Source organism: Chroicocephalus ridibundus, chromosome 6 (assembly GCF_963924245.1).
Source record: "Chroicocephalus ridibundus chromosome 6, bChrRid1.1, whole genome shotgun sequence".
Lineage (NCBI taxonomy): Eukaryota > Metazoa > Chordata > Aves > Charadriiformes > Laridae > Chroicocephalus > Chroicocephalus ridibundus.
Genome location: NC_086289.1, coordinates 51,739,057 through 51,760,852, shown reverse-complemented (window position 1 = coordinate 51,760,852; position 21,796 = coordinate 51,739,057). Strand labels below are relative to the sequence as shown.

General features: G+C 37.5%; 1 protein-coding gene across 1 annotated transcript in view; it reads right to left on the bottom strand.

Moving 5' to 3' along the window:
* CUL3 (cullin 3) overlaps positions 1-21,796 on the bottom strand; it is a 58,839-nt gene that overhangs the window by 30,938 nt on the left and 6,105 nt on the right. The window contains exons 2-3 of the mRNA XM_063338689.1: positions 7,611-7,808; positions 243-356 (exon numbers count right to left, since the gene is read on the bottom strand). Of these exons, the coding sequence (XP_063194759.1) occupies positions 243-356; positions 7,611-7,808 (312 nt within the window). The remainder of the gene's footprint in view (positions 1-242; positions 357-7,610; positions 7,809-21,796) is intronic.

Here is a 21,796-nt window from a genome sequence, read left to right as displayed (position 1 = left end):
TTGTAAGAACTGCAAAATTCAACTATTTTTCAGATGCATTTTTCAAGTTATAATGAGATAACCTGAAAAAGAATCCAATTATAACTTGTCACACATCCGTACTAATCTTGCATGCACACAGGGAATTCAAAACAAGGGACAGACAGCAGGTCTTAAGAAGCAGCATGCAGGGCCTTTCTTCATGTTTTTCCAAAGACAATTTACTGCATCAAGTTAAATGTGTGAAAAAGCGGAATACCTACCATATACATCAGAATGTCTCTAATCATCACCATTGCCGTTTGATGATCATTCCACGCTTGGTTTAGTGTTTGTAGAAAGTTGTTATTCAAGGAGTTTAAAACATCTTCTCGCACCTGAAACAAAAACATAATATATTGTCATAAACCCAAGTCAGTTTCTCCTGCATCCTTGAAATCTTAACAAGCTTTGCTTCAAAAAAAAAAAAAAAAAAAATTCTTGCTCTTCTATGAACTTGAACATTACGAAAAAGTTTTTGCTTTTCCTGGGTACTGACCATCCCTACCTCGTATTTCACTTCTGTGGATAAATAAGACTTCACACAAGTAAGAAAAATCAGGCTAAAAACAAGGGCAACAAAATAAACATGGATATTATGTTTCAAAGGAATACCGCAAATCTCAAATGTTAAAAATATTTTTTTACAACTCTTCAGAAGTTTAATTTCCTATGCTATAGTATTTCAATTAATGTTAACTTTACTATCACAAGTAATTTCAGAATATTGGGTAGTACCGGTAAATGTTACAAACAGGAACAAGTACAGGTGGAAGATTGGCCATGATGACATTTAGAAAGACCTGATGAAACAGCATAAAGTTATGGCAAACAACAGTTCTCAAAGGAAACAATCACTTGGTAAAGATCAGACTCTTAAACTAATAGTCCATAATTGCCCACAACAAGACTTCAGAGAACAAAAGAAAGTCATCATTGTTTTTACAAACGTATTTGCTAGTTGATACATTTGTCCCACCAACTTCAGGCTTTGTTTCTTTTTGATACTATCACTCCGTACTAATAAAAAAAGAACATCCATTTTCATATTTTGATTTTCATGCAGTAGGCATATACTACAGTACTCAAGCTTTAAACTCACATAAAAGACATACCTGAGGGAATGTAAAAAAAAAATAAAAATATTCCAGAGTTAACAAAACGTGTGAATTAACTTTTGACATAACATGCAGAATACATTCTGCGCTCTGTTGTAACCGAACAATATTTTTAGATTTATAGATTTACATTCCTACTTGCGTGATAATGTAACTTTCAGTATAGGGAATTCAAACAGGAAAACAAAACACACATGACAAGCAGCCACAAGCTTCACCAACATCAGATGCAACCACCTGACAGACTTCATTCTGTCAATTAACTTTTATGAAGTTAATAGGCAAAACCACCATAACAAAAAAATTTCAATCTGCCACACTACTGTACATACACTCCATAAACTTAGATGAGCAAAACAAACACAGAATGGCGTATCATACGAACACTACGATCTCTTCTGGAGAAGCTGTGGAAACTTATCCTCATAATATTCACCTTGTTTTTGAATTCAGGTAATACAGGTATGCTTGGAGGTTCTTCAAAGTTTTCTGAACTCTTCAAACACCTACTCTCCCCAGACCTGAGTGAGGCCTCTCCTCATTGCTTTTGTAAAACACAACATGCAGTTTTAAGTCCCAGCCACACTGCTTAGCTGCCTCATTCTTTCTGATAGCGATCACCATTTACCCTTTGGTCTCCCCAAATGTGTTCTCTGTTGTCATCCAATCTATACAGTTTTTAGCTAAAATGTAAAATGTCCATTAAAAACTTCACCAGCCATACTCATAAAGAGTACACAGAATCTCCCAGAATCAGAGAAACAAAGATGACTAACTTCTTTAGTCAATATGGAAAAACATTGGAAACATTATTCGGTAGATCACGCAAAATTTACCAAAGCAAAACGAAAAGCATAATTAATTCACAAGCACAGATAACCAAGGTAGGTGATCGATTTTACCCAAGTGTATGAAGCCATCGCAGAACTCAAGGATCAAAAGATTTATTTTTTTTTCCTTAAACAACACAGAGGCAGTGTGCCTTTATAATTACACACATCCATCACAGTAATCCTACTAGACCAGCCAGTGCCCAATTACATACCAACTGGTAGCAAAAAGGTGGTGGTGGGGGGGAGAGGGTTGCCACCAAATAGCAATAACAACTTGCTGCCACCTCTGCTCCATACAGTATGCCATGTAGCTTTCTGGAAATGTCTTTTAAATCCAGGAAGGGGTGCTGTACAACAAAACTACTCAAAAAGTCTCTCTGTGAAGCTTCTCAACGACATCCTCCTAGGTTTATTTTAAGCTGCAGACAGGTTTGGGAAGCTGTTCTTTTAGTTCCTACAACAGCCAACCAAATTATTGCTTACAACAGCTGTCTAGTTAGTAAGCATCGAACACATTCCTTTTATGGGCCATGAATACAAAAACATTACAGGAAAATTACTATAATGCACAAAACATTTTAGCCATGCAAAAGCACAGAGTTAAACCATTTTGGTGGAATAAATGACTTGCAGTAAAAAACCCAAATATCCACACTCTTCTATAGAGAAGGAAGCCCTTCAGAGACACAGCTGCTGCTCTTTCCAAAGCCTTAAGAAAATTTCAATCTCAAAGATTTTTATCAGCAGAAGATTACTTCAACTAGCTGAGCTTGTAGTGATTTCTATGACAATCTTTGCAGTTATGCAGTAAATTGGCAGGCATATCCAGCCTAAGTAGGACTGTCCATATAAAGTCTCAAAAATAAATCAGCAGCTTCATAATCTACATAAGGTCTCCTTACATTGGCAAGGATGAAATCTTGTATGTAGCTTGAGGCTCAACTGTATTTCATACTGGATATAGCTCTTAAGGAAATATAGCACCCTCCCCCGCCAATCTCTTAAGAATAGTTTGTTGGCATAAGCTTTCAATACCTTTAAATAACTCTCTATTAAGAGTACACAAAGCAGACTTACGGCCTGGTATTTTCTCTCTTACAGTCCCTGGCCTGACTCAGCAGCACCAATAGTTCAATTATGTAATTTCCACTACTGTAAGGACAGCCAGAACCTTCTGTGGGGAGCAGCCAGACAGAACAGCACTTCCTGAACTAAGGCCTCAAGGTCTCAGAACTTTTATTACAGAGTTTCTTCATCTTCTAAAAAAGTCCATGCAGTCTAAACGATAGTACTCTTAAATCTGACTTCCAACTAAATTAGCAGATTAACTATGACTTTACCAGAAATGTCTGTTTACCCCTGCAGCTGCTATCCTTTTGCTGAAAGAAAAAGACTTCTGAGGAATACTGACGATTCTGAATTGCATTTACTTTCTGGCAATTCCCTCACACCCTTCTCCCCTACGTATAATTGCAGACTTGAACAAGATCATCTTAAAACATCATTAAGGAAAGATAAAAGCAGATAACACTTCATACATTGTCAGCCAGGCTTACAGTACACCCTAATGGTCACTAATTAATTTGGCTCCTACGTGACTCCTCATGTCACTCCTCCCTATTTCATAGGTGTTAAGGAAATAATTTCAAACTCCCTGTAGGAAATTCCTATCTTCTCTCTCCCTTTCTCTCTGCAACATCACGATAGCAAATTTTAAAGCTTGCCAAGGATCCTAGACATACCTTTGTAAGCCCCAGAGCAGACATGCTTCTGTCACCCCACTCCTCCTGCACCAGCACCTTGTTCAATTCCTTCTGCTCTTAACCACCACCGCCACAAGGACTGGCTCTGTGATCCCCCTTACCGAAGGCTTTCTTGCATGCCTGCCTTTATTATTATTCTGAAATAGCGTGCACTGTCACTACCCATCTCCACCAGTTGTATCAGCAAAGACCAACGTGTCATAAGGCATTCTGGCATGCCAGCAACAGACAGGAACAGAAATGTTCGACAAGATCAAGAAATCTTATATGACATGAGACCATCCCAAGCATCTCTTCAGTAATGCTCCACTATCTCCCCAAAGCAGCATGTTTCAGCCCATTTCGGTTTAGGCCAGTCCTTTAAATCTCTGAATCTCTGACATACACTGCACAGAAAAACCAACAAAACTGTATTGGGCTTGGCCAACAAATCAATCAATTCCTTTGTCACACACACGATTTATGCAATGTATATGACATCTTGCATGGCATGGGTTTAGATTTCACTAGACTACGAAGTGTTCATTAAAGTGATGGGAACTTTAAAAATATTATCCTGCAAACTTTTTAACTTCAACATTTTTTTATTCTAACGCAAGTGATGTTGCTTATCATCAAATGGTTTAGAGAACGGTAAACTACGCTTCTTCTGTTTGTTTTTTAAAAACAGTTTTACAACATTTGTATGAAGAAGTAACAGACCAGACTCAAAAAGTGTGAAGGGAGAGCATCAACATCAAGCTACAAGTTCGCTGAAGGACAAGAAAGGGAGAAATCAATGAAGTACCAGATAAACAAGAATTAAATGCTTGAATTAAAATGAAAGGTTTCGGTACTTTTTATTCAATGGTATTTTTAAATTCAGTTCTACATGTACTACACTTTAATAATGATGTCAACACACAGGCAAAGACAAGTTTTAGCATGTCCTAACCCTGTCGTAAAAACAAGGTAGGTGAAGCCAGCTGACTCCTGTCAGTGACGCAGAGTAAGCTACCCAGCTTACTACTGCCTTCATCAAGCTGCCAGAACCTGGTGACTGTAACTACAAGCCATTCAACTCTGCAAGTTCAAAACCAAGCAGATTTTACAGTAACTTGCTTATGTGCTTGTATCTTGTATGATCATGATTGCACCAATCATTTTATTTATGATTAAACAGGCTGTAAAGACAGTACACAGTATGTTTTCTTATGTTGAGAAGTTAAATAATTTTCTTCCTTAAAGTGTTTGATTTCTTTCTAATAAAAACGCTGAGTAAGCACAACTTTCATCGAGCAATTAAATAAGCATAAATATAGCTCTTAACTGTGCCACACCAAAAATAAAAACATCTAAACAAACACATTGCCCCTACCTAGTCTCTTCATCTCTTCTGAATTAACTAGCATGACTGAAATACTACAAGAATGTAACATTTTTGTAGAAAGACAACCAGCAGACGTGACAGCAAATGACAATTCTGTTTCAAGGATTCTAGCAATTTGAAATTCGGGTTTGGCTCCTCAGCAGCACTCCCTGAACTGAGTGTAGTCCTTTCCTAAAATATATTCATTTCTGCACATTTTCATTTTGATAGAAGTTAACAGATTACATGAACAACGTTTCAGTTGGTAAAATCCCCCTCTTTGAAACTATAACAACCACCACTGATTCTCTGAATAGAAGTTTACAAATACTTGTGATGAGAGCATTTATTGTTAATTAGCTACTTTAACATTTAACAGAGAACTGCTCTTAGAAAGAGACTCTGAAAATACAAGATTCCTCCAAAGTTTCTGTTAGATAAAGTGTGAGGTTAAACAAAAACTTCTTTTATCTAACAACAAGTACTAATGGCACAATCATAGGATTCCATTATTGAACTGATCCTGTTCTTAATAAACAATGCACTACTTTTTCCATACTTCCATCTGTAACTGCCTCAACATAACACCCCTAAGCAAACCACCAAAAAGGACAAGGAGTAGCTCTGAGCCTACAGAAGTTTTCTTTATTGTTCAGAACTTTTTGACAGAAGCCACTTTTTTTTTTTTACTCTTTTTCTGGGATTACTTCATTTGTAGGAGGGCATCACCAGACATCTGAATAATTTAGCCTTTTTAACTTTACAGCATTTAACTATTAAAACTAAGTCGTTAGCCTTTTTGTTTAAAAAAAACTTCTCGTCATCTATTTCTATGTTACCCATAGATATGATTTGATTAATCATGTTAAAGATCAGAATACTATATCACTGGAGAAGATTTTTAGGTTTTTTTAAGCATCAGATACAAAAGCATTAAGTGCCCTCTTAGCCGGTACAGTGACAGTACAAACTCACAGGATCTTCTGCTCTTTTGACAGTTTGCCACAGTCAGCACTTCAGAATAATTAATTTTGCATATGGATAAATTTAATATGCAGAATAGACAGGAACAAAGATAAGAAGCTTTCCTCAAATTAAACCAGGATAAACTAAAGCCTAAGAAGAATAAGAGTTTAGTGTCATGACTATTATTAAGTACAGACTGTAAACATAGGCATATACAAGAACAAGGCACAAAAAGCCTCAGCCATTTGCCATGTGAATAGTACAGATTATGAATGCACAGATTACGAAAACAGGAGTGTTTGAGAGTCACAGATGTGCTACAATTACAAAATAGAGCCATAAATTAGTTAGGCACTTCATACAGGATGTCTCCTCTCATGCAAACAGTAAAAAAGCCCCATATTCAAAGCAGTTTTAGACTATACTTGTAGGGGCCGTACCTTTGAAAACGAAGATTTTAGAAAAGAAATAACACTCTTCTCTACCACAGCAGTAACTCCAGTTAGAATGCACAAAAAGCTCCCAAGCATTATGCATTATTTAGACATAAACCTCCCATCCACTCTCTGTAATTCAGCCAGAAGTAATCACTCAAGACACATGAATGCGTATGGTGTATGACTTTTCCTTTTCAAATGCAGTAATAACAGAACAGAAATCTGATACTCCATCTGGACCCACAGGCAGTATATGGGACCAAAGTGGACATGCATCTCTCCTCAAAGACAAGCAGCTATGGGTATTACTGCAAGAAGTAAGGTGGGCATCTTCCCTAAACTTAGGATCCTATTACCACTAAATATTATCTGGATTCATAAAAAGTGAGTTTAAACTTTCTTTTTAATGACATACTTACTAATCAACCCTAAACTTTCCTCACAAAGACTGAAGAGGTGGTTCCATGGTTCAACACAAGATGTGAAAAGCCCTTTTCTTAGATGATAACTCTTCAGAAACAAGAAGTTTCTGCATGTCATTTTGACTGAATTACATGGTTTTGAAAAGGCTGAAATGATAGAATGCAGACTACTCAGGACTTTTGTTGTCACTGAGCTGATGTTTCTGTACATTGCCTACCGCCTCCTTAAATAGCGTAATCCTAGCACAACTCTCTCATTAATTTGTGAATTAGTTCATTAGCCCATAACAAACAGATTCTTACACTGGTATTTATTTTGTTCCACAGGTGAAAAAAACAACTGGAAAACAAACGAAAATTTGTTCGGAGAAAGTCACAAAATGTCACCAAAAGGCCACAAACCTTTCTTTAAAATAAATTCCCAGCTTTCAACAGTTATGCTTCAGCTAAAGTTGCTTCCTGTTATACACTTTCAAATACTTCCTATGGTCCGCCCTCCATTAGTAACTTACAACAAACAGTATCTGGAATATGAAGTCATTTAAGCTTGATGTTAGTTCTAAGTTACCATTTTTGAAGATAGCAATATAATTTCAACACAAGGCAATATAGTAGAAGTTAGATTCTTTTTTTTTTGTCATTTAAATAACTACTCAGAATTCTCTCATCTAAGACACTTCAATTTTAATTCATAAAATTACATACCTTATTTATTAGATGCTCAGTGACCACTTCTCTTAGTCCAGTGTAGAGTTTTTCACCATGTTTATGCAACACCATTGTATATGCATTCCTATACAGCTCCTCAAAACTGAGACCACTATTGTTCTTACGCTGGATCTCTTGGATTGCATTTTTTAGAAGATCCCAAATGCTATTCACATATTTCTCATCCATAGTCATCTGTAAAAATAAAACCACACATTACTGTTTAGAATCAGGAAAGTTCACAATAAAAAGTTATATTTAGTTGTAACTCCAGAAACAGTAATTGTTTCTGCCTTACTTTGTCGATTCCATTATCACAAGGTTTCTCAAACTTTATCAAAAGAAAAAACAGGATTTATGAAACTAATAGGGATTTCAAGAAATAGTTATGAAAATTATAATTTGTAAAAGTTTAATTCTTTTCTCCTTCAGAACTGCAAATCTACAGAAACCAACTCCAGAGCCTTGTGCAGGTGGGAAGGCAGGTAATCATGGATGGACATGAGTCTCTTCCCTACTCCTCTCCCATGGGGACAGGCTGAGAGAGTTGGTGTTAATTCAAGCCTGTAGACGAGAAGGGTCTGGGGAGACCTCATCGTGGCGTTTCAGTACTTAAAGGTGGCCTACTGGAAAACTCGGGACAAACATTTTAGCAGAGCCTAGGTTGCCCCAGAGAGGTGGTAGATGCCCCATCCCTGGAAACGTTAAAGGATGGGGCTCTGAGCAACCTGATCTAGTTGCAGATGTCCCTGCTCATTGCAGGAGGGTTGGACTAGATGGGCTTTAAAGGTCCCTTCCAACCCAAACTATTCTATGACTCTGCTCCTCCACAGTGTTAACGATGATAGTCAGTTAACTTTCCTCCCATAATAACATGCTACTCGGCACTTCATAAATCGTACTGCAACACTGATGCGCTTAACCAGACACCGGATCAGCTTCTACAATAAGATAATAATGTCTGACACAGCTGGCAAACTTACTTAGTCATCTGCTTGAGCTAACTAGGTATTCTCTATTTACAGCAATGTCCTAATGGCCAAAGAAATACATGCCTACAATATTATGCCTACAATTTAAATACTTACAGGTGTTTTTGAAAAATCCAACAAATGTCCAAAATTAAAATCTGTATCGAACATATTTCCATTGCACAAATATGGTTAAATAACTTGCTGAGGATATGCATCAAGCACTAAGCAGAAAATGCATCTGCTTGATCTGTTACTCAGACAGTATACACTTCAGTAAATAAACCAAATTAAACTAGAGCAATAAATTCAGAGAAAGAAACTCTTATAATAGTATCAATATAACAGCACACCAACTTTTGTCCTCTACTATCTAGTGCCTAGTGTGAATCAGTTTGCAATTGTTCTTTACCAACACTAAGGTCCTTCAAAATATGATGTTTTGTAGATAGCGCAGCATCTGGGATGACAAATAAGTGTAGCAACAAAATATCAGATATAAGTATCGCTTAAAGTTTGTGATTTAGCCAAGTTCTGTCACCCAATTGAAATAAACACAATTTTTTAATTGAACCAAATTTAAAACACAATGTTTAAAGTTAAGTTTGGTTTAGTTTATACAAAAAGGAACTGATCTACCATTTTACATCTAAAGAAAAAGGCTGAAGAGAACATAAAAGCCACTATTCCCAGAATTCCTGTGGAGAAAGAAAATATCTTTGAGTCTACCAATAATATCAAAGCAGCCTTGAAAATAAGAGCTGAAAGTACTACAAGAGTAAAGAATAATGGTATGACATTATAGAGGAAAATCACAACCAGCCCTGGTTTACCTCTCTTCTCCCTCCCCTTCCACCCAAAAACCACTAAGTGAACAGAGGAAAGGAATGGAAGACTAGATTTGCCTTCATTTGTATTCAAACACAATTATTAGCAGAACTTTTTTTTATTGAAAGTACATTTTTACATGCAATTTCAAAATATCAAGTCTTCTAGGCATTACAAATTAAAGTACAGCTCATAATAAGGATGAGCTATTCGCTGCCTTGGGAGGGAATGGGCTGCTAACAAAATCAAAACAAGACACATACTCCTCCATCCTCCTCGTCTTTTGGAGTTTTGGTTAAATACAAAGATTTTCATGATAAAAATAATCCTATCGCTACTTTTTCCACTCTCCTGATACCAGACCCACTAGTCTACTAATCTTTATGTACCCAAAACTTAAGAGATACGTCATTATCTATCCAAAACCAAAAAAAACTCAAACACATCCAAAAATTCTTAGCTCCTTATCTCCTAAAACCGTGGAACGTTGTGTCCCCCTGCTTTTTGCTTATTCTGCTGTGTACCATATTGAAAGGTCAGTTATTTTCTTTTTAATTTGCATTTGCTACATTGGTGCCTCTTCAGGGAAATTATTTTCTAAAGCCTTCCTGAACAAGCAGTTTTACAAGTACTGATAATGAAGGCAACCATTTAGAATTGCAGACAGCAATCCAAGTAAAAGCTTTTCAGTTTCCCTTTTAAAAAAATGAGGTTTTGTTTTCAAACAAAGCATACACTCAAACCAACACTTCCCAATGCCATTTTCTCCCCTTGCTAATCAAAAATCTCACAGTCAACATGACAAACTTTTTATCTCAACCTCAATTTAATTGCTCATTGTATTTAAAAAAAAAAACCAACAAAACAAAACTCTATAGAATAGGCAAATCACCAGCCACTAGACTGAAGAGGTATTACAGCACTGCTGTTTCTGGGATGGTCAGCTGGTAAACAATTCTTTATGTTACAGATAAGCAGTACATATAATTATTTAGATCTGTTCAAGAAAAAGCTAAAAGTGAACTGTTTAATTCTTCTACTTTTAATCCAAATGCTATAAAAGATGAAGGAGTGATTGCAACATTATTTGCTCCAAACTCACTGAATACAGACATGAACACAGAGCTTTCTGCCACTTGACACACCACAAGCTGCTCTGGAAGCACAAGAGAGATCCATAAAAGGTAATTTTAAGGAGTATACATCTCCATGGGATAAATATACAGAAATATTTGAAATAGTATTATAAACTTATCTTATTACCTTTTAGGATTAAGCATGAAGGACTGCTTCTCAGTGCAGCTTCCTATTCTGCTACTGACTGACTTTAGATTAATATCTGCGAGGTTATTAAACCTGTGGGAACAGGTTTGCTTAAGTTCTAGGATTTCAGGTTAGAAGAGCACTGTCTTCCAAAAAAGATCTAGCATAGCTAGCTTGTTTGCAGCACTGTTTTCTAACAAAGCAAAGACTTCTAATACTTTAAACAACTCCAGTATATCAGACAGTAAGTCACTGCAGTAAAGCTTTAGCAAAAAATCATTATTTCCTCTCCACTGCTGAAAAGCTGTTTAGCTTTTGAACAGAAGAGGTCTTCCTGTATCATTAGCCTCAAAGTTACGCACGAACTGCAATGACTAAATCTACCCTTGCATTATTTAACTCACAGGTTCATCTCTTTTCATCCCCCCTCTGTAAATTAGCCTTGTACACATATTTTTTAAAAAGACCAAACAACTAAGCAATAAATAAGTTTGTGATGCTACTGCAACATTTTGGCATCCTTCAGAATTCTGTACGCTATTAGAGAACTGTGATACTCATCCCCCAGTCTGACCCAACAGTGAAGATGTACGCAACTCTCTTTGACCCCTATCAACAAAGCCAATTCCACAAATATGAACATAGGATCAGAGCACAAATGTTTCTCCATGTTCATTCCCAGATTTCTCCTAATGGTTATATTTTAAAAGTGAACTCCACAGTTGTAGTACAGTTGCCTTGCAGATTTAAGGAGAAATGACTGCTTCTACTGGTCTTTGAAAAAAAAACCCTCCCAGCTTCAGAAAAGCTTTCAAAAGCAAAATCCCACTAATATCAGTAGTGTTTACACCCTGATTCACCAAGATAGTAAGAAGCCAGTGTCCAAGGAGAGGAAATGTGTTAATGTACTCCAGTTTATCTGAACATTACCTTTCTTGGGGAATGGGAGAGAGATCAAGTCGGTTATTGGCAGGAGAGATAGCTGTTTATAAGAAGCCTCTAGCTGGAAAACTTCCACAAACCGCTGCCCAAATGCTAATGATTCAAAGATGTAACTTGAACACAAATGTCTGAACTCAGAGTGCAGCAAAAGTACATCTTGAGGAAATTAGACTAAAATATCAGTGTACATGAAAGTGCAATCATTTTATCAAAACAAACAAACAAAAAAAGGTCTGCAAAGGACTCCAAAGGTCCTTTATTCCACAGTACTGTCACAGCGCAGGATCAGATGCATAAAAGCTCTTTCTTTAACAATGTTTGTTCATCCTATTAAAATCTCCAAGACTGAATAAACAATCACTGTCAGCAATCTATTGCCATTATCACCCGAAAAGCACAACACCAGCAGGAAAAGCTAGTAACAGCTTATATACTTCTCCGGGTCTCCCTCCTAGACTAACACTGGAGACATCACCTCTTTTGAATAGCTTTATCAGCATTCCTTAAAGTAAAAGGGGCAAACAGCTAAACTCCAGTAGTTTTGGTATTAACATGTAACTTTGTACAAAGTATTATCATCTCCCTTCTAGTCACGTTCAAAGGGAAGTGCAACATCCTGTCCCTGGGGAGGAACAACCCCATGCACTAACACATGCTGGAGCCAATGGCTGAAAAGCAGCTGGGCAGAAAGAACCCGGGCCAGTTCTTGGTGGACAGCAAACTGACCACAAGCCAATGGGCCCTTGAGGCAAAGAGGGTTAATGGTATCCTGGGCTGCATTTTTAGGAGTGTTGCCAGCATGTTGAGGGCTCTACTCAGCACTGGTGAGACACATGCGGAGCACTGTGTCCAGCTCTGGGCTCCCCAGTACAAGAGAGACGTGGACATACTGGAGAGAGTCCACTGAAGGGCCACTAAGTTAACTGACAGGAGCACCTCTCATATGAGGAAAGGCTGAGAGTCAGGTCTGTTTTGCTTAGAGAAGCCTCAGAGGGATCAAATCAACGTCTATAAATACCTAAAGGGAGAGTGTACAGAAGAGGAAGCCAGGCTCTTTTCAGTGGTACCCAGTGACAGGACCAGTGGCGATGGGCACAAATTGAAACACAGGACGTTCCCTCTGAACATCAGGAAAACTTTTTTCTTTAAACCAAGCAGTGGCATGGGTTGCCCAGAGAGGTTGTGGAGTCTCCGTCCATGGAGATATTCAAAAGCCATCTGGATATGGCCCTGAGCAACTGGCTCTAGGTGACCCTGTTTAAGCAGGGGAGTTGGACAAGATGACCTCCAGAGGTGTCTTCCAACCTCAACCATTCTGTGATTTGGTGACACACCTTACAGCTACACACCAAGGAAGCCACAAAACCAGGGCTCTTGAGTAAGCGTGACCTGTTAAAACTGCCACTACCAGTCTTCTAAATGAAATGGATCACAGGATAACAAAAGGTGAGCAACAAAATACTTGTGGTCACCACTGGAACCAGGCATTTGTTCCCTACGTCACACCAAATACAGTCAAAGAACAACACTAAAACTCCCAGATTCATGCAGAACATCAAACAGATCTACTGCTGGAAATCCAGATTACTCTGTATCAAAATAAATGCTTTGTGGTGTAATTTCCATTCTATAAAATTTAGCTTTTACAACACTGTTCCCTCTGAAAGCAGCTTCATTCCATATTCTTGTCAGTTGGTCATTTCATCCTTAACACTACAGAACTTGCTCCTCTTACTTACACAACTGTGTTTGAAGTGCCGTAAATGGTAAGGAAAGACAGTTACAGGACTAAACTGTTAAGAACCTGCTGAATTCTTGACGGTTTACACTGCTTATTTTTACTGGAAGTAGCTACTCTAGTCTTCTTAAACAAGAGGTCGTTAAGAAGGAAGTGAGGAAGAGGTAATACATGTCCTACAGAATCTCATTAAGAGTATCCACAGAGGTTTACCAACCAGCAGAAACAGAAGGCACATGAAGCAGTACTCACAAGACTGGTGACTAGACTCAGCTTCTCATCCTTCTTGCAGAAGTTGTTTCTAGACAAGTTCTATAAAGTTCTCTCAAAGATCTCAGACCCAACAGGCCATTGTTAATTCTCAGAAGTTTTAACAGGCTGTAAACATACTTGCAGGATATTTTTACTTTTAAAAAGTTGCAAACATTACTACTGAATTTTTCTACAGAGTGTTTGTCATGATTCTACACACTACCAGGTGAAACAAATCAAATTGGGAACAATTACCACAGAGCAACATTTCTCAAAATTTTCAAAAAACACAACCATCACCTGCCTCATTCCTTTCCATGACATCCTCTAATGACGTCTAATACTTTAGTGCACCGGAGTGAGGACTGAAATTACAGAATGCAAGTGTTTACGCTCTTGACCTTGAAGGAAGTGAGTGGATACAGACAATTAAAATTAGTTAGCAGCTCTGTGAGTAAACATTTGCACCTAGTAATTGCGGCCTGTTCTCACTCCACCATTTCCTATCCTTCAGCACACAAAATGAGCAGGGGCTGACTGCTGCCATCTAAAACTGCCACCACAGGGGTCCTGACCCACAGTCCAAGAGGCAAGGGAGGCTGTCAAAACTAAGTCTTCACTTCCATTTCAAGACAGGGCATTCATCAAGATGGTAGTAAATAGTCTGTTACACAATAACTCAGCATCCTTAGCCTGGATCCTTCATTCTGGATGAAGCGTGGCTGAGGTTACCCAGAAAAGGGCAAGAGCAGCACATTTCCTGCCTCAGAACCTAATCACTACTTGAATTTTTATAAACCCTTCCAATATTGTTAATTTAAAAGACAAGAATTTACAATGACAGAGATAGATTGTCTAGTGTTTGCTCCAAGAATATCTCTGAAAAATGGCATATTAAGATATGGAACTACATATTCTTCAACTACAGAGCAGATAAAATGTTCTCCTATTAATGACAAATGCAGAGCTCAATATTCCAACTTCTCTGAATTTTCAAGTTTTCATCACTGGGCAGCAATGAGAATATCTGGAAGAGGATACATTGGCTACACCTCATTGCCTAAAACACATCAGTATGTGAAGAAGCAAACAACTCGTAACACACATGCTCACAAATAAAAACAACTAATCTCTGAACAACCAAAAAAAACCAGACACAAAGTTCCTCAATAGTGTTACCTGATTAGATTGACTGTCACCAGTAAGCATGACCGGAAGCTAAGAGAAGGAGCATGAAGAAATTACGGGGCCTCCTGAGCTACTGCTCTTCTCCTGTATCGGGGCTACTACTCCACTTTGGCCATCTGCTGCAAGAGTCACAGGGAAGTCATAGCAACGTGCTACAAAAACTGGTCCTCATAACTAGGCTTTTGCTCCTAGGTGACCTATAACAACAACTGGAGATTACAATACAGTATTATCCATATCTCCCAGGAGTGTCAGGAAATGCCTACTACACTATTACACTCCCTCAGAGGGTGTGTGTGGTGGTGGTGAATCTATGCCTACCTATAGTTTGCTTATGGCATCTGCCAGTTATCATTTACAACATTAAGTATTGACACCATTTTTAATATCTGTGTTTTGTTCTTCATCCATCCCTTGACATTCAAGCCTCACCCTTGTTTGGGTGGGCAATCTCTATGCTAAACTTCTCCAGATTCTTCTGTGCTCCATTACAGGCTCAGAAGATGAGCTGGATAACCAGTGATGAGAGTAATCCCATAAAGGTCAAGAGAAGAATCAACTCTAGTGAGTAGTAGAAATGCAGGAATCGCAATATCCAACCTCTCCTTCGCAGCCCTGTCAGGCTTTACTCAGCAGAAGCAAGCAGAATGCAAAATTACATCAAAAAAGGGAATGCTCTTTGCCAATTAAAACACCCAAGAGTTGCAAGATTTTAGGCAAAACCCTTTCCTTCTCCACTTTGCTTAAATGGGTTCTACAGCAATGAACGGCTACTCTGCCAGCATGGAGGTAAGTAGATTAAAAAGTTATTGTTCCTTAAAAGATGGAGTTGTACCTCCTCCATAGTGATTGACAGGTTTGATGTACCTCCAACGCATTGTCTCAGGGGACTGCTGGTCTCATCACAAAATAGGTGCTGCTTTAGGATGGGGGCTTGAAGAGGAAGGGGTTTGGTTAGTTGGTTTTGATAAGCTTTACAGCAAACTGTAATATCCTCCAAGAAATTCCTGTTCTAGTAAACCTAAAACCCAGGAAAAAAGATTTGCTCCTCCTCTCAAAAGGTAGCATTTGTCTGCATTATAGGAAGACCTGACAGGAGCTTCACCACACAATAGCAATTTAACACTCTATATGAAAAGTTTAAAACAAGTCTTTAACAGAAAATGTCATACTGCAGCAACAGTTTTGACATGTTTAGGAGACTGAACAAATTTAAAGACAGATCAGAGACTCATTTCTCTTTCATATTTTAGGAACCAATTCAGAAAAATGAGACTAATCCTGAACCGCCAACATACCTCAGTTATTCTAGATTTCAACTTTAATACAATTTCTTAATTTTTCCCCAATGCCCTTCCTCAGCTTCAGTCTTGCAAATCTGTGGAACACAACATCCTCGAGGAAAGGGCAAAAAATGAGAAAAACAACTCCTCCCAAACACCTGTTTCGTCTAAACTGTTACTATGAACTATGTAAATCTGAGCAGCCATCAGTTACTGAATAAACACAAGGCAAGAGATATGTAAAACGTTTTGTTTCATTTCTTTAAAAAATGCAAAAACAACAGAGACAATCTGGAGAAGCAGAAAACTAAATATAAACTGAAACACAAAAATATGCAGTTCTGATTCTGTGACCATAGACACCTTTCCATTTACAGGCCTTCACATACTTTCCCAACACTAACTCATACTAAGTGTTCGTAACTACTAATGAGCAAGTATAAGAATGCATCATACACACAAAGACTAAGGTCAGTCTTTCATAAAAGAGTTTCACAGCATATCCCAACTGTAAAAGACAGCATATGTAGTCAGCAGTAAATAGCAGAAGCACAGTATGTAACAGCACTTATTTCATTTAAAACAAAGTCCATGTGTATTCACTACTCTCTAATACCACTGAGATTCTCTGATTTGCCAATTCTTTCAATTTTTCTATTAAAGATGCAGACTCTTGCACAACATGTTTAAGTCTATGCAAAAGACTCCTCTGTCTTTTTCCTCTCCTGCAGGTCTGTTAAGGGTAGTCCACAAATCACGTTACACTGCCTAAAAATCAACTTTGGGTTCAATTTGTGATTTATGATGCTCAACTTACGAAATACAACTTCAAACAGTCACTCTCGTTAATACAGACAAAACCAGAACTCTCATTAATACAGATAAAAGCAGAATATTACTTGTCTGAGTGCGTCAAAGAAAAATGAATGATAACTCATCGGCCTCATTTTTCATTCACACTTTCATTCACTCGTATTTCACTGACATATATGGGTTCACACAGACCAGTCTTTAAGATTCTGTATAAAATCTACATCAGTAAGTTAAGTAACAGCATAGGATAATCAAAGTCAGTAAACACTGTATTTAAGATCACTTATACAAGGCTTAACTGCCTTTTTTACACTCATCTGTCTTACTCTCTATTTTCCACAAGACTCAACCGCCTTGAAATACACATATGCTTTAGTCAGCCAGGACTGAAGGATGCTGTCCTCCAGCAGGGTTGGATACTGGGAAAAAACAAATAAAACAGACCAAAATTAACTTCTTTTCAACATAAACCTTCAAAGAAGCTACTAATTACACTAGGGACATTATCCTTGAATAACATCCTTTGCCTAAAGAGGATAGCAGAATAGTATTTAATTAAAAGTACAGAAATCCAAGTTACCTCCCCCCCTCAGCATCTGCAGACAAATAGAAATGTCTTTTCACATACCGAAAGGCATTACCTACAAATGAGTAAACCTTCCCCTGCCATGGTGCAAGCTTCTGCCATTAGGTTATAAAACTTGTTTTAAAAACGTTGTATTAAAAAGATAACACTTAAGCGGTTTTGTTCAAGCTTCCAGAAGAACTGAATTGGTAAGAGGCTAAATGTAGGAAGTTCTAGTTCAGAAGATAGTTGTCCCTGCTACAGAATGGAAGTGCTTATACAGCCAAAATAACACCATTGTCTGTATTATTAACCAAAGTTTTTTTAAAAACATTCAGTGACATTTCTACAGCATTCATTACCATAATGCCTGAAAACGGAGGAGAATTATAAAACTACTTATTTCTTAAGAACACTTCAACCTAACAACAGTAAGGAAGTACTATCTATACTTCTGAAACTTCTCTTACTAATTTGGAAACTGTTAGAACTGAAGTCTAGATCGAAGTTTTACACTTCAAAAACTCTGATTTTTCATGTTCAACTGCAAGTTAACAAAAGCCTTTTCAGACATGAGAAATTAGTTTTTGGCTTATTCCAGTAGTTGTATTGATTACTTAAGGTACAAATAACACCCGTGGGGAACAGAAGCAGCATATCAGGTCAGGATTGCTTAACTACAAAAAAAAAAAAATCAAAAAAATCCATTCTGAACGAAACAGAGGAATAAATACAAAGCTTTGACATCAAAAATCTGCCATTCTTCTTCTCTCCTGCCCAAAAGAATAAAAATGAATATCAATGTTTTGAAGACTAATGAGAATTTCAGAGTCCTCTTGACTCACTTCAGAAGTAGCCGTCTTAAGACAAGCTTCCTCAAATTTAAGTTATGGAAAAAAAATTCTGAAAGACTTGTGTAACAGCAGGAAATATGTTCCTAGAAGAAATACAATAGCTTTAAGGTTTCTATCCTAAAGAAAGCTGGTGTCAAAAGGAAATATTTGAACCTAACTAGAACAGCAGAAGAGGAACGAAAAAGAGCTGAATTTCTGGGAGTCAATCATCTCTCTCATCCGTCAGCAGGATTCTGAAGGTCTAGAAGGCACAGGGAGAGACAGGTAGTTCTGCACTTCAAGAGCTCACCTGTGTGTCCGTAGCTGTCAAACAGGCTCTTGTCAAAGGTGAAATGACAGACAGTGGAAACAGTGGCACAAAATTTTATGAACTACTGGGCATGCCATTCCCCATTTACAAACAAGGACCAGATCCTGAAAACTTCACTGAAGTCATTTAGCATTCCACTCTGCAGTAAAATCTTAGAACAGCCAAGGACATGCTTTTCAAAATCTGAGGACTATGTGACTACAAGCAAACTACCACAAAGTAAGTTCAACTGCAAATTTCCCCAAAGCAGCTTACTTGGGATAACTGGACATGTGCAGGCTCTTATGCTGCAGTAGAAGGAAGGTGGCTCATTCTTCTTCCACTAGAATTACTTCCAATTTACTAAAGACTTAAGAGCAGAAGCGGAAGTTGTTTACCTACGTATAACCTAATAAGGTTTACTGTGAAAGATAAAAAATAGCCGGAACTCTCAAATTTCAATGGGATTTAGATCTCTGACTCTCTTCTTCTGCTTTCAAAACCCAGGTGTGGGACCACAACGTCCCAGGTAACATGCAGTTGGTTGAAACTGCTGTTAACAGATGATGGGTCACTGTTCACAGAAGCAGGATTGTTACGCCCCAGCCCGCTACTCGCATCACTCCTAACTCTAAACCAACAGAAAAATTTCTTTTATCTTTTTTAACCTAAGTCAAAATGGTTTAAAAATTTTGATTCAGTATGTGATCGTAATTCTATCAGGTTTAAGACCATCATCCCAACACTACAAAGTAGAAATAAATAGCATTAATTTAATAAGAGGCAAATTTGGGGGTGGGGTGGGGGTGGCAAATCTTTTATATTAATGACTTGTATAATATTAACATTATAATGATGTTAAAGCATAACATTGATGCTGCGTGCCTCACTCCCAGTTAAGAGCTGCCAGGGGAAAGAGCAGTGCTGTTCTGCACATCCGTACTTTCCGTGGAAGGCACCGTGTCTCCTCAGGGGTATCATCTCTCCAAGTGAAAAAATCCATTAGTTCATTAACTACCAAGCCTCGATGACCTGGATTCAGAAAGCTTCCCTGAACCGCAAATGGCCCATTCCTTGCCCACTCAACTTCAATGCAAATCCCCCAAGAATTATTTCTGGGATTTTTCAATTAACCTACAAGTAGTTCAAAATTTTACAATTGTTCAAAAATCAACACTATTTAAAGAGGAAATCTGTGAAATACACACCAATTTATACAGATTGTAGACTCACTTCCTTAAGCCATTTCAAACCAAGAAACACAATGAAAGATTTGAGGGGGATGAAGGAAGAAAAGGGGGGGGAGGCAGAAAGGCCTTTAGAGGCTTTTGGGACTTGATGACAACTCTTTCTCCCTAATGATACCAGCATTAACAATTCAAGAACTTTTATAGTAAATAAAAGATAAAATTTTATGGTAGACAGAGGCCAACAGAGGATTATTTTTTTTTCTCAGCTTACTTCAGGGAGGGGAAGGAAGATACACTTAATAAATCACATACATTTACAGATAATCAATACTGCTGTATGCTGACAATAACCTTTCTCTGGGGGATTTCTGCACCATATAGTGCATACACCATGATCGGATGCACAAATCAGCAGCGCCAGAGAGCAAGACTAACGCTGAAATGAGTGCAACAGAAAAACAATGCTACACATGGAAGTTACATCCACATAGATAATATCAAAAAATAGGTCCATTCACATGCTACCAACTACTAACACTTCAAAAACAAAAGTAACCTGAAAGTAAAAAGGAAGTATTTTACAAGAAAGATTACTCACGTAAAAAAATGTAAGAAACAGACACACAGCCTGTACTCAGACTACATGTGGTATAAGAAATTAATGTTATGAATTTTTAATGATATAAGCTAGCCCAATTTTATATCATTCACATGTATAATTTAAATTATTATTGTCTTCATTTATGTTTATTCTCATTAGTATTAAACAAAAAATTGGGATTTCCACAAATGCACCTCATCCATAAACATAAATGAATAAAGCAAGTTATCTGTGTACATTTTGCATACTATTATACCTTATTTAAACTACACCAAGAGAGTTTCAGCCCTCAAACACTATTTTTATGCACAACTAATTAAAGAATCTAGGCAACTCCACAGCAAGCACCATCCAAATGATGTAAATGTTTCTTACAGCTTTGTCCTCCTTGCTGTACTCAGCTATCAAAACGCACTTTTCCCCTTCCTGAAAATGCATATGTTAAAAATGTCAATGTGGAAGTTCTTTTGTTAAGTCATCTAACAGTACTTACTTCTGCTGATACACCAGTACTTATATCTTCACAAAAGAACCATTAGTGGTTCAAAATTTCTACTGGGCTTTAACTGAACTTCAGAAAAATAATAGTATGATTAAAAGTATGCTGGGCCACGCTATAGTTTTCTGCTACAGTATTTCCTATTCCTTTCTTCCACAAAAACTGGCTCAGAATGAGAAATAACAAGGTCGCTTCTTCTCAAGAGTTATTTTTCCACATGTATAGCTACTAGAAACCAAAGACAACATCCACTGATCATACACACAACGTCAAGAACCTATTTTGGACAGTAATGGACTCAATCAAACTATCTTCAGAAAACCTGTCCCAGTCTATCACAAGACGTGATAGACATCACATAGAGAGAGATTATCAGGCACTGCAGATCAGTCGTGGTGATAAAAATTTAAAAGCACCTGCACTAAGACTACTTGTTCTACAGATCAAAGCCAAAGACTTCAGAATACATATTTGAAATTCTGAGAAACATTGCCACTTAACGCCATGTACACCTGCCCAGAAGAGATTAAAAAAAAAGAAACATTTTGAAAAATTGTAAAATTTTTCTAGAAAAAACTTCTTTTTTTATGTTACTTACTGTAACTCTTCACATAGAATACCAAAAACTCTTGATCAGTTTTACAGCAACTCTCATAAAGCCCTTTTACCTACCACTACTAGGGAAAAACAGTAATTCCCGTTTGATAACACTCTACTATACAACACAAGAATGAGGGAGTGGAGAAACCTACCAAGCCACTTGAAAAAACTCAGATTGAATTAGCCAGTTTAAAATCTTAACAGAATGCTAGTGGTGTTACTTCATACTCTTGCACAAAAATCAAGCAAATTTTAAATACAGGAAAGATGTATAAACAGCAGTACTCTTTCCAATGCCATGCTGAGG